We start from the raw sequence: 16056 nt of genomic DNA on the forward strand, positions 1-16056 counted from the left end.
GCCCTATATAAGGGTCCTCACCCTTCGCCGGAGGTACTCTCTCTGGCATGTTGGAGCCTCATATCTACTGTCTGCTTGCCTGACTTGAGCGTCGGAGGGTCGTCGCCGGGGACCCCTCCCCGGCCCGACTTCTGTGCAGGTTCGTCGGAGGTCGATGCAGCTGGCCGAAGATAGGGGAGAGCGCCACGTGCCCAGCGTCCGTCGATTCAGCGGTTCGGACAGGATCACAAGGTAATATTTTCGTATCAGGTCTGTTAATTTATTATTATAGGGTTCACAGATAAAAAAACTACAAGGATCAACATATAGAGTATCAAAAGCATGAAGTATAAAAGGTCAAGCAAGTCAAAAGAGATAAGGTATCAATAGAAAAGTAATTCAGAATATTTCTTTAATTTTAAAAACAACCCTTCCCATATCAATCCCAATATGAACCGACATATGAACAAGAAATAATATCACTTATTTACCCTCCAATGATTTAATTATTTAATACCCATTTCACTATTTAAGTATCATTTTAATTCCAATTTTTGAAAACAATGATACAACATATACATAATACAATTTATATATTTATTCATGCACAAGGAAATATACAATAGTAGATGTATCCACCTTATATACAGCAAAATCTGCGGGTGTCGGCAGGTCACCGCGCTCCACTCGAGCTCGTGTCTACAAAATATAATAACTCGAATAATTAAAATGATAATAAACTCATGATACAAAAATCTAAACATGATTTACGACTCGAAGCCATTAGATCATTATTTTTGATCTCGGTATCGCGTACCACTTCGCATTTCTAAATGAAATTTCTGTTCTAATCTAGATAACCCTCCTAACTACACATCAATTAACCCAAAACATAAAGTATACCTTCTAAGGAGTTTGTGTGGCTGCTGGAAATGAGGACATCAACTAGGGTTATTTTCCCTTCGTCGTTGGCCGCCTCAGCTAGCTCTGGCGAGCTCCGGCGAACTCCGACGGTGCTGCCAAGAAAAGGACAGCAGCTAGGGCTGCTGTTGCAGAAGACAAAAGGTTGCAAGGTGCTGCTGTTGGAGGGGAAAAGGAGAGAGCAACTAGGGCTTTGTTTTCCCCCCTTTCCTAGTGGTCCGGCGAGCTCCGGCACACTCCGAGGAGCTCCGACGATGTTGCCGAGAAGCAGGACAGCAGCAAGGAAGAAGAAACTTGTTGCTTGTGATTGTTGGAGAAGAGAAAAGCAGAAGAGAAGGGGGTTGCAAGCTTGGAGAAGAAGAATGGGGGAGAAATCCATAGTTCGTCGCCGCTAGAGAAGGGAAAGGAGAAGAAGAGAAGGGTTTTGAGGCATCGGTGGGGAAAAGAAAAGGGAAAAGGAAAATGGGGTGTGGGGGAGGGCATGTGCACGTGGGTGAGTGGGCATGAGTTTTTTTTTTTCAAATACTTAACAATTAATATTTATTTTATAAATATAAATTAGATATTTTTTAATAACAAGATTAATTTTTTATATTACCATTTAAATTAGTTCCTTTTTAAATAAAAAATTAATTATTTTATAACAGCAATAACATAATTATGAAAATAATAAATTACCGAAAACAAATAATTAAATGAGAAATAATAAAAATAATAATTTTGAAAACCTCAAATAAAAAAATTGAAAGATAACGCTAATAATGAGAATTTTTATTCTGTTGAGACTTATTAAATTTTGATGACAAAATTAAAAAAATGATAAATTCCCTCTTAAATTTTTTACGGTAAAAATGATTTCTCCCTTCAATTTAATCAAAAGACAAGTTGGATCCCTTCCTCTAACGATCCAGTGGTAAGCGAGTTGTGTTGAAAGCTAGGGAATTGGATGGTAGCGGCGTAGCAAAGTTAGAAATTGAAAATTTTCTTAAATTATTAAGAATATGTATAAAATTAGAATAAAAAAAACTTTTATTTTTTACTTTCCCTTCCTTACACCCCAATTTAAGGTATAAGAAAATCTCTCTTTCAATGGATAAGGAAAATTAAAGTTCACCCTTCTCTACCATTCCTTCCCTTCCCTCACTCCTTTCCAAATAAGATTCAAAGTTTTACTTTCCCTTATTTCTCCTTCCTTCCTCTTTCCTCACCTCCTCCAAACAGAACATAACTATTTTTTATACTTAATATTTGCATTAAACAAAATGTAAATATGTAGGGGTGTAAATAAGTAAAGTCAATAACTTCGTGATATTTTATTTGAAGCTAAATCTAAACTAAAATAATATTTCAAACTTGATTTGCTTATGATTTATTTATTTTAATTGTTATTGAGCTCTATATGAGTATTTGAAAAGTTTATAATTTTAAATTTATTGGATTAGTTATTATGTTTGATAATATAAATTTATTTATTCATTTTGATTTTTGTTAATAAATATGGTTTATAAATTTTATTCGTGAATATTATTTATGATCATGATCCATAAATTTTATTTATAAATATTATTTAGGAACAATTATATATAAATCAATGTTAATGAATTGAACAATATATATTTAAATTTATTTTTTTAATTAACGAATAGTTTAAGTTTGTTTATTTAACTGCCTTTATGTATATTGAATGAACATAAATAAATTATTATTAAGTTGAACGCTAGATTTGCTCATGATGTGGTTCATTTACCTACCTAGATATCGGAGCGTGAAGGTAAAAAAACCTATAACTTGGATAGAATGGATATGGTGTTAACTAATGTAGCAAAAGGTATGTGATTCGCTCGTCCCAGCGTCGCCGTCAATCCGTTCTTAAGCTAATACAAAGGAAGTATATCATGAGTGACTATTAATTTGTTCCCAAATTATATAAAAGAAAGTAAATTATAAAATTAACTTATAATTAATCATCAAATTAACTAGAGGGTGAGAGGGATTTTTTACCTGAAAATATGTATCAATCAAAAATTAATATTTGTTTCATTATAGTAAATCTATCACATTTTTTAAATTAGACATCCAATAAGAACACCTAATTACCTATAAAAAATAATTAATCAGATTAGGTAATGTTGAATCTGGGACAATCGATTCGGTCCCACAGAAGTTTCCTACCAATTGCCTATCCGGGGTAACTTAATTATCTAAATTTTGGTAAAAGATGACTCAGTTAACCCCAAGACCCCCGCTAATCTATCCCAAGATCAATATAGAAAAAATAGATCATAGATGATTATTGGAATAGTAATTAACATATAAGGAAAATATTTAATACGTCAAATTTCGACCCCAATATTTTATATAGTAATATTTCATGTCTCAACTACTATACCACCATGAGGGATAACCTAATTACCTAAAAGACATTGCATTAAGTGGGCACCAAATTGTTTAATCAAAGGATAATAATCAAGACGTGTTTCTTATCTTATCAACCACACTAAAATAGAAATTCAATAATTGGATCACATTCTGATCAAAATGATTCACTTTATAAAAAAATATAGATTTTTTTTTTATCGGACATAGTCAAATTTTAATCAAAACTATCTACTCTTAGATAGAATTGATTCGACGTAGTCTTTGCCCCTATTGATTGTTAATGTTTTTTTCGATAATTTACTGAACCCCGCAGTTAGATTTTCGTAATATCTAAAGTGTGTATCTAATTTTCATATTTATCGAAACGCATTATGCCCCTCTTTTGTCAGCAATCACCCAGCGACTACTATTAGACAGTAGCTGGCAGTCAATTTCTAAATTTATTACAATAGATTTATGATGGTTGATAGTAAAAGCATAGAATCCGTCTTTAATATATATATATATATATATATATATATATATATATATATATATATATATATATATATATAATTTCAATTAGTTAGGTGATCGATTTGGTCCTATGAAAATTTTTCATTGATCATCAGGATAAATCGAGAAGCGCACGTGGCGATCAGTCTAGAAGTCCAGCATCATTTGATTACGCCCCCCATTTGAAATAAATTTTTTTACAAATTCATCGTAGTTGAAATTTGAACAGCGTGTGCTTGGGTGACAATCTGGATATCCTACCGCGACATCATGATCTTAGGGACAAATCCATCATTTTAGCATAATCAGTATGAGGAGGATTTGTTTTATAATTTTACTGAGATTCAAATCCTTATTTTATGATAATATATTTGTATTATCATTTATACTAACTAACTCAACCCTGCAGGATCATTATAACTTTCAAAACATATAAAAAATATGTTAATTTTAAAAACTTACAACTCCTTATTTTTATGCTATCATATTTTAGGGCATAATTACACTTAGATTGATATAAGAAATGTAATGAAGTTGATTTGAAATGTTACTAAGTTATCTCAGGCTATGAAAAAGTTTTGATCAAAATTTATTGACAACTTTAAAAATTTCAAAATTATTCTAAACTAAGACTACTACACTCTTATAAACCCCCTTCTTAAAATCACTCTAAACTAAGACCACTATAATTTTATAAGCCTCTTTGAATGTAATCATTGTAACATAAAAATGTTATCTTCAAAATTAGTCTTCAAAATTAGTCTGTTTAAAAAGCTGAATATTTATATTATTAAAAGAAAATATAGTATAAAGATGATTACATTCACCTAGGCACTTTTTTCCAAGTTATATGAATGGAGATAAATTATGGGATCAACTTATAATTAACCGTCAAGTGGCTAGAGGGTGGAAGAGATTTTTTTTCTCCAAGAATATATACCAGTTAGAAATTGATCCCTTATCTCATTGTAGTATATTTGTCACTCTAGTCAACTGGACACTTTTGTAATGACCTCCCTAAGTGTAGTTTCCTCGGATGAGTCTAGTGGTTAGCGTGTGAGGTGTTGTCACCATGAGGTCTCGGGTTCGAATCTCGGCAAAGCCGAGATAAATGCCTCCCTTATGTGTTAGTCACTATTCCAAAGGCTAGTAACCGTCTGTGATTTACCTCCTCCGTATTGATCCTGAGACGGATTGATAAGAACACTGGGAATGAACATATTTACTTTTTATCACCATACTTGTAAACTCCACGACCTAAAGAAATGTAAATTTCTAAAATTTTTACAATCCAGAGATAATTTGGCTCATGGGACGTTCGTAGCAATATAATATGGTCTAAGGTTCTTAAGACTATTGAAGTGTTACTAAGTTTATTGCACTTCTTATGCCATTATACCCTTGGATATGTATTCCATACCCTCAATGAAGGGCTATATATTTGTCAAATTGACACGGTTTTAAAACATTCTGAGAGCTATATGTAATGGTCCTGCCACGTAACGAGAACACAACAAATTTAACAATTTTCGATCATAAATCATACCATATTTTTTTTTAGTGCATGCTATCGATTGATAAGTAAATTGAAGTAAAATTTGGATGTATTACGGAGAAGAGGTGGCTTATAGGATTTGAGAAAGAAGCCAAATTAGGTCAGGTCAGGTCAGTCTATTAATTAGGACCCATTCATACCATTGTAATTAGGAAGCTAAAAGGGGGGGGGGGGGGGGAAATAAAATTGTTAATTAGGATTTTAATGAAGATTAGAATTGAGATTAGTATAATGAAGGAGGGCAGGGGAAGGATTGAATTATAACCCATCCACCTCCTCCTCTCTCTCAACCATGCATGTAGTGCGTAGTTAACACATTTTGGACATCGCAAATAAAAAGGGGAAGAGATAGGGAGAGAGAGGAAGACTCTGAGCGCACACTGCTCTTCCTCCCTCCGCCTCCGCCATCTCCGCTTCCCGAGGTAACCCTAACGATCCCAATCGGTAGCCTCGCGTGCGCCCAGCTGAGCGAGCTCTCCTTCCTCCGCCGCCCGCCGTTTGTCCTCCCCTGGAGGGTCCCTGCACGATCGGGCATCCAAGACGGGCGTTTTCGATCGTAAGTGGGTCGATCTTTCGGATTCCGGTCCCCGATCGTGCGCTTGTCGCCGCATTTTTGGTCGATCTTTGGGTTTTTTTTAGGGGGGAAAAACAATTCGTGTTGTATCGGGGCATGTGGTCCTCCGATGATGGTTTTTGAGCGTGTTCTTGGGACGGATGATCCGTCGGGCGTCGTGGGGGATCGGCTTGATTCGGAAAGGTTTCGTTTTCATCTCGTTTTGGTTTCTACTGAATGATGACCGATTCAAGATTAGATGGAAAGGGGTTCGGTTTTTTCACCTTCGTCTTTGTTGTTTATTGATTTTTGGTATGACAGAACGATGAAGGTATTGTAAAAGGAAGATTGGTTTGATTGTTTTTGATAGAAATTATTGTATTGATTAGGGCCGATGATGTCTAGAGGAAAGGTAGAGTTTTTTCTGCAAATCCGCATAACAGTCGTCGTAGATTCCGATGCTTTTTCATTGCATTTGATTCCTTCCAAAAGAGTGATGTATTGGAATGTGGATGTTTTTGTCGTTTGATGTGGAAAGCTTCAGTTTGATTCCGCAGATTTTTCATTGATCTGATTATCGACGAGATTTTTCATATGTTCGTTCTACTGTAGGTAAGAGAAAAACAAACTTATGTGTTTTTCGTGTGTTGGCTTGTTACCATTTGCTTGACCTGCCATGCTATCTGAGCTGCTGAGAAATGGGATTTTGTTCATCTTGTCTTCATGGCATTGCCCTTTTTATGTACAGACTGAAGAGGTATTTCCATTGCATAACAATGTGGGTCTGACTTGCATGGGGAGAGAATGCCAGAGCTGCGAAGTGGAGCACGGCAAGGTCATCTAAGATCAAAGAATCCTGACAACGTTGCAGCCCCCACAAGATCTTTAGGACAAGCAGAAAATCCAATATTGCCTGCTCAAAACAGAAGGCGGGGTGGTGCTGGAAGAGGACGAGGTGGAAATGCTGCGGCAATAGCTAAAAGGACTTCAGCAACACCAGCTAGGCCAGTTGTTGGTGTTCGAGGAAGAGGCACCCCACTTATTGACTTAGACCCTGATCAGCCTTGTGAGATACTCCCTCAAGCGGTGGAAGGAGCCATAGTTGAGGGTGCCCAAAACTTGATTATAAACCAAGCAGCACATCAAGTTGCTGGTAAAAATATAGCAATGAATGGTGGAAGTGCTGAAAAGGTCATAGGAGTTGAAGATGAATCTGCCACAGCTCCTGTACCTGAGAGGGTATGGCTATTTATCATTCCTGGTATTGAAAGTAAAGTTGTTCATATATATCTGCCAAGCTTCTTAGTAGTTTGACAACTTTTCTTATTGTGCTTCATATTTCTTGGGCCATTAAGAAAATTCTGGCTGCCAAGATGGGTAGCCAAATTGAAAAATAATTTCCTGGCCAATGGAAATTATGTTAACTTACTCAGTACTCTATCCGACTGGAAATTCTATGTTGCAAATGCTGCCCGTGCAATCATATGAGTATTTGATTGCATCTAGGTATGGCCATACATTTATTACATATGCATGCATCTCTTGCACAGCAGTGTGACTTTAAATATTTGGTATTGCACTGTAAAGTGCACATATACAGCCCATATAAGCATGTTTTTCTTTCAATAAGAAGGGATTGATGAAAATGTCAGTAGTGGTATACATATGAGGTGGTTAAAGTAGACATGAACTTCTAGAGTATCATGCCATCAATTCATGCTTCAAGCTTGAAAGAGAAAAAAATCATAAGATATGGCAACCAACGATGTTGATTTTGGTACATTACTAAGTAATGCAGAATAGATGATAATATATATTGTGATGCAAGCGTTACTTGTAAAGGTAAAATAATGTTTCTATTCACATCTCCTAAACAATTGGGTGTATCTTCATTGATGATAAATTGAGGTTAAGCTGTATGAATATGTTCAAAGATGATATATTACTTTCTCATCTAGGCATATTAAGTTAATTACAGTCTAACTAGTGAAGGATTAAGGGGCCTAAATAAGATTTAAATGGATTTGGAATAATTTGCAGGATAGCCTTAGATAGAGCTACCGACAATGTCAGCATAAGTTCCTCTTGCCAGCCAAAAATGGTTATGACTTGGCAACTGAAATAATTTCTATTTTCAGTTTTCAGAAAACAAGATAATTTTTTTTAAAAACATAATTTTCAACTTTTTTTTTTTCTTCTAAGAAATAAGAGCAGTTTCGAGAAAAAAATTTCTCAAACAAACAAGGCTAAAATTCTTATCCAGAGTATTCAGATTAGTGACATCATCAATCCACAATATTCAATCATATATTTTATTATTTTTTATTTGCATATTATCATAAATTCTTATTGAGAATTTCATTAGTTGTAGTATTGGGCTAAAAATGTAAAAGTATTGTGTGCTATTTCTTGTTTAAATGGGAATCAATGCCCCAATACTATTTTATATATTTTTCATATATGTTGTTCAATTGTGGGATAGGATCCAAATAGTCGAAAGTAGTCTAGACATATTAGATGTTCTGTTGTCGTGCTATCTATAAATATATGATTCTTACTTCATGACATATCTGCTGTTCAGCATTCTGCATCGAATGTTAAATTGAGGGCTAATTTTACATAAATATCTTGCAGGTTCAAGTGGGTAATTCACCTGTCTATAAGGTAGAGAAAAAATTGGGCAAAGGTGGTTTTGGTCAGGTCTATGTTGGTCGAAGAGTATCTGGTGGAACAGTGGGATCAGGTCCAGATGCTTATGAGGTTGAACTCAGAATTTCCCTTAAGTAAAAGTACTTGCCACCCAATGAATGTTAATAACTGTTTTTTTTAGGTGGCTCTTAAACTTGAGCATCGAAGTAGCAAGGGCTGCAATTTTGGCCCACCATATGAGTGGCAGGTTTACAAGTAAGCAACTTCATATTACGTGCATATATTTGTTAATTCAAAATTATGCCAATCATTTATTAAATTGATGTTGTTCACAAGCTCTCTCAATGGTTGTTATGGAATTCCATGGGTCCACTATAAGGGCCTTCAGGGGGATTATTACATTTTGGTGAGCAGTTTTTTAACACACTACTAAACTCTTTTGGTTATGTTTGTTACATTTGTTTTATTAAGTTTTAAAATTTCAGGTTATGGATATGCTTGGTCCTAGTCTTTGGGATGTTTGGAACTCAGTTGGCCAATCGTAAGAATTCTGTTCTTCTAATAATAATCTGTAATGTCCTAATGATGCATTTATGCTGTACACTCACTAGTGTTTCTTACAGGATGTCTCCAAGTATGGCTGCCTGCATTGCTGTGGAGGCTATAGCAATTCTAGAGAAGCTTCACTTGAAGGGGTAATTTTGTAAATATCTTGTGGCAGCTTAAGAGTTTTGTTTGATTTTCCATTATCTTTCTTATTCTGTTTTCTAAATTTTCTGTAATTTCTGGTCAGCTTTGTGCACGGAGATATTAAGCCAGAGAACTTTTTGCTAGGACAACCAGGAACTGCTGATGAGAAGAAACTTTTCCTTATTGATCTTGGTTTAGGTGCGCATTCAAATTGTTTTAGCCAAGCATCTTGGATGTCTTTTCTGTCTAACAAAGCATCTTCTCTATATTACAACTTAGTTTTCTCATTAACATTCGTTTGGTGCAGCATCAAGATGGAAAGAAGCATCATCTAGCCAACATGTTGAATATGATCAACGGCCTGATATTTTTAGGTGGAAAACACTTGTGTTTTTTTAATGCAATTTAACCATTGTGCTAAATAGTTTTCTTTTGCAGAGGAACAATTAGGTATGCAAGTGTACATGCTCATTTAGGTCGTACAGGTAGTAGGAGGGATGACCTGGAATCGTTGGCATATACACTGGTATTTATCATGAGAGGAAGGCTACCTTGGCAAGGTTATCAGGTACCAATTCTATCTATCTGTGGAATGCGGCTTTACGTATCGTGTTTATTTTAACTAATAGTTCAGACACTTACAGTTCCTAGTTTATGTTAGAAATTGTATTTTTATGCAGGGAGATAACAAGAGTTTTCTAGTGTGTAAGAAGAAAATGGCTACACCTCCAGAGTTATTATGCTGTTTCTGTCCACCTCCATTCAAACAATTTCTTGAGATTGTGACAAATATGAAATTTGACGAAGAGCCAAACTATTCAAAGCTTATATCCCTTTTTGACAGTTTGATTGAACCATGCACTTCTCTTAGACCAATCAAGATTGATGGAGCTCTGAAGGTTGCTAGAATTATGCACTATGTAGTTTTGCTCATCAGCATTACATGAGGCTTTATTCTATGCATTTTTTATTATTCCATGGTTTAGTTGTTAAGTTTCATTATTCATGTAATTAGGTGGGCCAGAAGCGAGGTAGATTGCTTGTAAACCTTGAAGAGGATGAACAGCCTAAGAAGAAAGTACGATTGGGAAGCCCAGCAACTCAATGGGTATCAGTTTACAATGCTAGAAGACCAATGAAACAGAGGTATAAAACAAACAAACAAAAAAAATTGATCCATTTTTTCTTTTCAAACTGTTTCTTTTATCCTGTTCATTGAGGATAGAACATTCTAATTCATAAGATATTCTTTCCCATAGATTTAGTTTCCTTGTTTAGAAAAAAGAGAGTTAATAAATCCATCTTTCGCCACAGTTTTCATTCTTGACAACAATATTTATTTTCAAATGTTAAATTATTACAATTGTACTGTCTTATTGGACAATACAAGCAGCTGATTTGCTGTTTTCAGGCAGATATTTTTATGTGATTTCATTAATTTTTTGGCTTACGGTAAGTCAAAATTATGCAGAACTTATTGATCCACAGCCAATAAATTGATGTCTTAACCATTATTAAGAACGGTGGCCTTGAACAATTCAGTTAACATTGTATCATGTATTCACCAATCATCAAATATTCTTTGAAAAAGTTCTCTAATAGATGGCATAAATAAATATGCTTAGAGGTGCACTTATTCAACCATGTTTAAGAAGGTTTAGGTATGAGCCTTACATCACTACTAGAGGTGTTGAACTGCTGCTGATTTTCATTGTTGGTTGCTGAAAGTTGGATTAATTTACACCTTTAAACTTGCAAATTGACTTGGTTGAGTAAATTACTGGCAGCCTAGTTTCTGCATTGCATCAACTTGCTTAACATCTCGTAGCTAGCAAAAACTATGCACTAGATGAAACAAGAGTTCCTTTATTCTCCATCTTATTGCGCCAAACAAATATCATTAGTTTAAAATTTGAACCAGAACTTCATGTTGAACCTTTTCAGATACCACTATAACGTATCAGATGCAAGACTTCAACAACACATAGAGAAAGGAATGGAAGATGGTTTATATATCAGTTGTGTGGCATCTTCTACAAATCTCTGGGCACTTATTATGGATGCAGGGACAGGTTATTGCTCACAGATCTACGAGCTATCACCAGTCTTCTTGCATAAGGTATTTCTGTATGAAATGCTTATAAGTAATTTTCTGTCTCTGTTGATGTTATATTCTGTTTGGTTTTTTTACAGGATTGGATTATGGAGCAATGGGAGAAGAACTACTATATAACTGCAATAGCTGGTTCAACAAATGGGAGTTCATTAGTTGTAATGTCTAAAGGTTTGTGCTGAACAGTATTAGACAACTTCTAGATCCAAACTCCTCTCCATTCACATAAATTGTTTGTTTGATGGTATTATTTGTTTAATCTTTGCAAATCAACCATTGGTTGATCTCAATAAACATTGTTTTAGATGAACTAGAAGGACTACATTATTACTTTCTGACTTTTCCCCTTGCTAAGTAGGTTTAAGTGTACTCAGGAAATTGTATACAATAACAAACTTGTATCAGACCATTGATTCTATCATGTGGTAGTCACCAAACATACTCCCTTATAGTGAAACTAATTTTGTGGGCTGTCTTACATAAGCAACTGGCTAATTTTGATTGCTTTTTTTTCCCTATACTACAATTTTTGAGCATATGGTTGAATCCTGAGCCTTGGTCCTTTAGGTGCCCATTTGGGGACAAACCGTAGCTTTTCAATCTCTTTAGCAGTGAATTCCACCTTATAATCCGCTGCACAATTGCAAAGTTTATTTCTATATCCACCTGATGTTTGTTTCATTTTAGAACAATTTATTTGAAAATAATTTTAACCCAATCTCTTATTTAATTTATGCAGCTACACAGTATACACAACAATCCTATAAAGTTAGTGAATCTTTTCCTTTCAAGTGGATCAGTAAGAAATGGAAGGAAGGCTTTCATGTTACATCCATGACTACAGCAGGCAACCGCTGGGGAGTAGTCATGTCCAGAAACGCTGGCTACTCTAACCAAGTATGATACTTTTGCCAGTTTCTCCATGATATGATTTGGTTATATTTGAATCTTGATTCCTATATTTTATTAGTTTGTCTAAAAGGTAAATCGCGAAGCATATTTGTCTCTGCAGCTCATTATGTATTTTTTACTCCCTAAGTTACTTCGATTATTTGCAGGTTGTAGAGTTAGATTTTCTTTATCCAAGTGAAGGAATCCACAGACGATGGGAGAGTGGCTACCGGATAACTTCTGCTGCTGCTACTCCTGATCAAGCTGCTTTTATCTTGAGCATACCAAAAAGAAAAGTGCCAGATGAGACACAGGAAACTCTTCGAACTTCTGCATTTCCAAGCAACCATGTAAAGGTGAACTATTTTAATCTGAAATAAGTTGCCACCTAGCACTGTAGATTTTGCTTGCACTTTAATTATTTAGCTTTTAGATGGTCTAAAATACATGTTAAGTCTATAAAAGACATGTACTTGGTAGTCAGCTAGTTTGCTTTACATCTCCCATTATCCCTAGTAATTTGCAAGTCTGACTAAATAGTTTGCTCACTTTTGTAAATTCCATGCTCTTAACACCATGACCTCAAACATTCAAGTCAAACTCCTGTCATATTGTGCCACTCCATTCTTTGTTGATCCCTTATGAGCCATTGTATGATTTTCCATGATGCATAAGGATATTTTGTTGTTAACCACTGTTCTCCCACACAATAATAGTCATAAAAACAAATGACTTGACTTTAGTTAAATCTCTGTATTCTAATGGTGATGGTATGGTAAGCGGTAGAACATATACAATTAAGTTGATACTTATGGGTCATATGGAAACAACTTTCAAACTGAGCCAAGTCCTTTTGCAGGAAAAATGGGCGAAGAACCTCTATATTGCTTCCATTTGCTATGGCCGAACAGTCTCCTGAAGATCGATGGGCTACCTGGATTGGGGAAAGTTGCATGACTCCACGTTTCTGCACTCATTGCTTCACGGAAGCACATGGCAAGATGGCAAAATAAGTCTGTCTGCATATTCTCCTTGAAATGAGTTGGAATTTTAATTGTTCAGCTGGCATACTATCTCTTTATGTGACCGGTAAAATATTTTGCACTCCCCCAATCTCGGCCCACGATTGAGGACCACTCAGGTCCCTATACTCGCTTTGTTGTCATATAAGCAATTTTTAAAGCGATAAAAAACCAGTCTCTTCTTGTTTGTGCTTCTGATGAGAATGAAACCAAACAGAATATATTCGGTTCTTAGCTTTGGAGAGTTGTGTAACATTACATACTTAAAGATGTATTGAATGTCTCATGAACTACACTTAAAAGGGACCTTAATGGTGTGACTCGCCAAGTCAGATGATTTGGCTACAGCTCAGATCAGATTTCTGAATTTATAATTGTATATATGAATTTGCTAATCTTTGGTTTTGTTTTGGTAGTTCTGAACAAGATATTTGATATGGGAATTTTTTGTCAGATCAGTTTGGTGTGGTTTGCCAATCCCTTTGAAATTTAGTCATATTTCCTTTATCAATATGGATAAAGGGTATATTGATAAAGGGTATTTTGGTGCACGCAGTTCTCGTCAAACGTGAGGTTTCGGAAAAAAGTTTATTGTATGCGGTTTTAGTTTTTTTACTGGAGGTTGTTTTCTATATTTAAATTCGTGACCTTTAGGTCATATTTCCTTTATCAATATGGATAAAGGAGCTCTTTTTCCTTTTTTTAATATGGATGAAGTTGGGAAAAACCCAATGATTAATGTGTGGTTTCTCCTCCAGAAGTCATCATCTTTTCCTGTGGAGTCTTCTTGAGATTGGTTTTGTTGCATATCCTCTAAGCTATCATTCTGGACTAGTTGGATTTATTATTTTTCTCTCTCTTGATAATCCACATCCGACTAATCTTGCCTAACTCTTGGTGGATATGGAAAAGATCGAAAATCCTCCCTTTCGATGAGAATGATCACAGAGTGGTTGCGTATCCTGTTGAGCTTCGGTCATCCTTTTAAGCCCCTCGTTTGTCAGCCTTCTCTGCAAATTACTTCTGTCCAGATATAGTGGACAATGAGACAATTAAGTTAAGACGACTGAAAATCCTCTGGTGTGGTTGTTTATCCGTCGAGCTTTGATTGCGGTTCTCATTTTTGCCAGTACTTTCTGAATGATTGAAAATTACTTGCTCCGATCGGTATAGGAAGCTCTGAGAAGACCAAAAAACTCACTTCGTGTGATACCGATCAGCTCATGATTTCTTCTTCGATATCTCGTGTGGATGTGCTCCTTGTAGTGGACTACGGCTCCTTTGTGTCCGCCCATATTTGATTAGAAGGCACAGGACATCGACATCAAAATTACTACTGTTAATAAAAGGATCAAGTTACACTCGAACTTGATGGTTGTTCTGAAGTAGTTCCAATGATCTTCTAAGCCAAGCAAACATATTGAGCTAAAAGCTTGAAAGTGAAATTGAAATGTCATAGAGCAGGACTTGAAGTTTGTCGATTCTTCGAGACACCAACTGTCTTCCCCTTCCGCCGGTAGTCTTCACGTGCTGACTGCAAGCTCGAAGGACTCAGTAGAAGCCACCAAGACCTCGATGGTTCTTGTGCACTAAACTCTGCCAAGCCAAGCACAGCACATGCAAACAGAAAGTAAGATGAATTCCAGTAATAGTTGACCTTATCTTCTCCTGCAGCTCCGAGTCCTATCCCTAAGATTCACGTCCAGTGCAATGGAAACAACCTGGGACTATCGGCCATCCTTGTAGTCCTTCTTCCTGTTCAGAAACCAATCTGGGATCTTGCACTGCCGTGGATTGGCCACTTCTCCAGCTCTACAAAGACTATCACGAAGCCAACATCGGTGTTAATAGATCAAACCGAATTGAACTACAGACGATATTGCTCCTTGCTCTGCTCAAACGGTGCTATGAATGAAGAATCAGTTGCCTACTAAAACATAGGAAAGACAGTGAATAAACATATTATCGAACTAAATCAATGGCAAAAAAAAAAAAACAAGATAAGTCATGTAATACCGAACTTAGGAGACCGATCTGGTTTCATGAAAGTTTTCCATCGATGGTCAGGATAAATTGGGAAGTGCTCATGGTGGACAGCCAGAAGTCCAACATCTCATGGTTATGCTTCTCATTTGGAGAAAAATCTTTGTAAATGCACCGTAGTTTAGGAGATCGAACTGCGGATGTCTGAGTGACAATTTGTTGTCCTTCTGTGGTTAGGGGGCTAACAAACCATCCGCACCAGAAAAATTCGACACCCTCGTTGAACATTTCCGTAGGTAGTTCTCCCACTCCAACATAGTAACCATGACCTTGCTAGATTCCTCTCTGTAAACCTCCACTTTTCCTTCATTTTCATTAGCATCAATACCAAAAATTGAATTCAACAATAGTAAAGGTTTAACAAGAGGATCAACTTCTTGTTCTGGCATTTATTGTTCTTTTTCAACTTCTCTCGCTTGGGACAATCCCTTACCAAGTGAGGCACATTGCATAAGAAACATCCTTGGTTCTTTAAATTGTTCTTTCCTTGGGCGATAGCATGATCCTTCTTGCCATTCCGCTGATTGTTAGTCGAATCCTTCTTCCATTCCACTTCTCTTTTCGATTCCTAATGAATTTGGAAGGTGGAGAAGTATCCAAACTCTCTTTGTTTGTATTAAAATTAGCCAAGGCATTAGTAGCAACCATATCACCAAGAAGATCCTTTACGTTCTGTCTTCGAAATTTAATTTGTGCCCACGTTTGCAAACCGTATATAAAGTTATACAAATTGTCCTCCTCAGACATCTTGGAAATATCCAATATC

The 16056-nt window shown here is 35.9% G+C and overlaps 2 protein-coding genes across 3 annotated transcripts; one reads left to right on the top strand and one right to left on the bottom strand.

Annotated features, from left to right (window-relative positions):
* Positions 1 to 408: 408 nt before the first annotated feature.
* LOC122039930 lies at positions 409 to 1331 on the bottom strand. Its single transcript, XM_042599343.1, has 2 exons — positions 883 to 1331; positions 409 to 678 (listed from the first exon to the last, which is right to left on the bottom strand). The coding sequence occupies exons 1-2, from the start codon at positions 1277 to 1279 to the stop codon at positions 653 to 655; spliced, it is 423 nt and encodes a 140-aa protein (XP_042455277.1). The 5' UTR covers positions 1280 to 1331; the 3' UTR covers positions 409 to 652.
* A 4259-nt stretch (positions 1332 to 5590) lies between these two features.
* Positions 5591 to 13642, top strand: LOC122042046 (casein kinase 1-like protein HD16). 2 transcript variants are annotated; one of them, XM_042601973.1, is made up of 17 exons: positions 5591 to 5885; positions 6631 to 7121; positions 8517 to 8642; positions 8713 to 8786; positions 8868 to 8937; positions 9017 to 9072; positions 9155 to 9226; positions 9325 to 9419; positions 9529 to 9595; positions 9660 to 9789; positions 9902 to 10120; positions 10237 to 10367; positions 11166 to 11340; positions 11415 to 11505; positions 12074 to 12231; positions 12393 to 12581; positions 13085 to 13642. In XM_042601973.1, exons 2-17 carry the CDS (start codon positions 6687 to 6689, stop codon positions 13142 to 13144), a joined length of 2148 nt encoding a protein of 715 aa, XP_042457907.1. In that variant the 5' UTR covers positions 5591 to 5885; positions 6631 to 6686; the 3' UTR covers positions 13145 to 13642. The 2 variants fall into 2 exon arrangements, with proteins under 2 accessions (XP_042457907.1, XP_042457908.1); XM_042601974.1 differs by having other exon boundaries at positions 5594 to 5751.
* Positions 13643 to 16056: the final 2414 nt, after the last annotated feature.

This window comes from Zingiber officinale, chromosome 2A (assembly GCF_018446385.1).
Source record: "Zingiber officinale cultivar Zhangliang chromosome 2A, Zo_v1.1, whole genome shotgun sequence".
Lineage (NCBI taxonomy): Eukaryota > Viridiplantae > Streptophyta > Magnoliopsida > Zingiberales > Zingiberaceae > Zingiber > Zingiber officinale.

Bases quoted from the DNA above. Each gene is read 5' to 3' on its own strand.
- LOC122039930 (XM_042599343.1), bottom strand. From the start codon at position 1,279: ATGGATTTCTCCCCCATTCTTCTTCTCCAAGCTTGCAACCCCCTTCTC. The intron at 679-882 runs GTATACTTTATG...TATATTTTGTAG, and splicing joins CCACACAAACTCCTTAGAAG to ACACGAGCTCGAGTGGAGCG.
- LOC122042046 (XM_042601973.1), top strand. From the start codon at position 6,687: ATGCCAGAGCTGCGAAGTGGAGCACGGCAAGGTCATCTAAGATCAAAG. The intron at 8,938-9,016 runs GTGAGCAGTTTT...TTAAAATTTCAG, and splicing joins AGGGGGATTATTACATTTTG to GTTATGGATATGCTTGGTCC. The intron at 9,790-9,901 runs GTACCAATTCTA...ATTTTTATGCAG, and splicing joins TACCTTGGCAAGGTTATCAG to GGAGATAACAAGAGTTTTCT.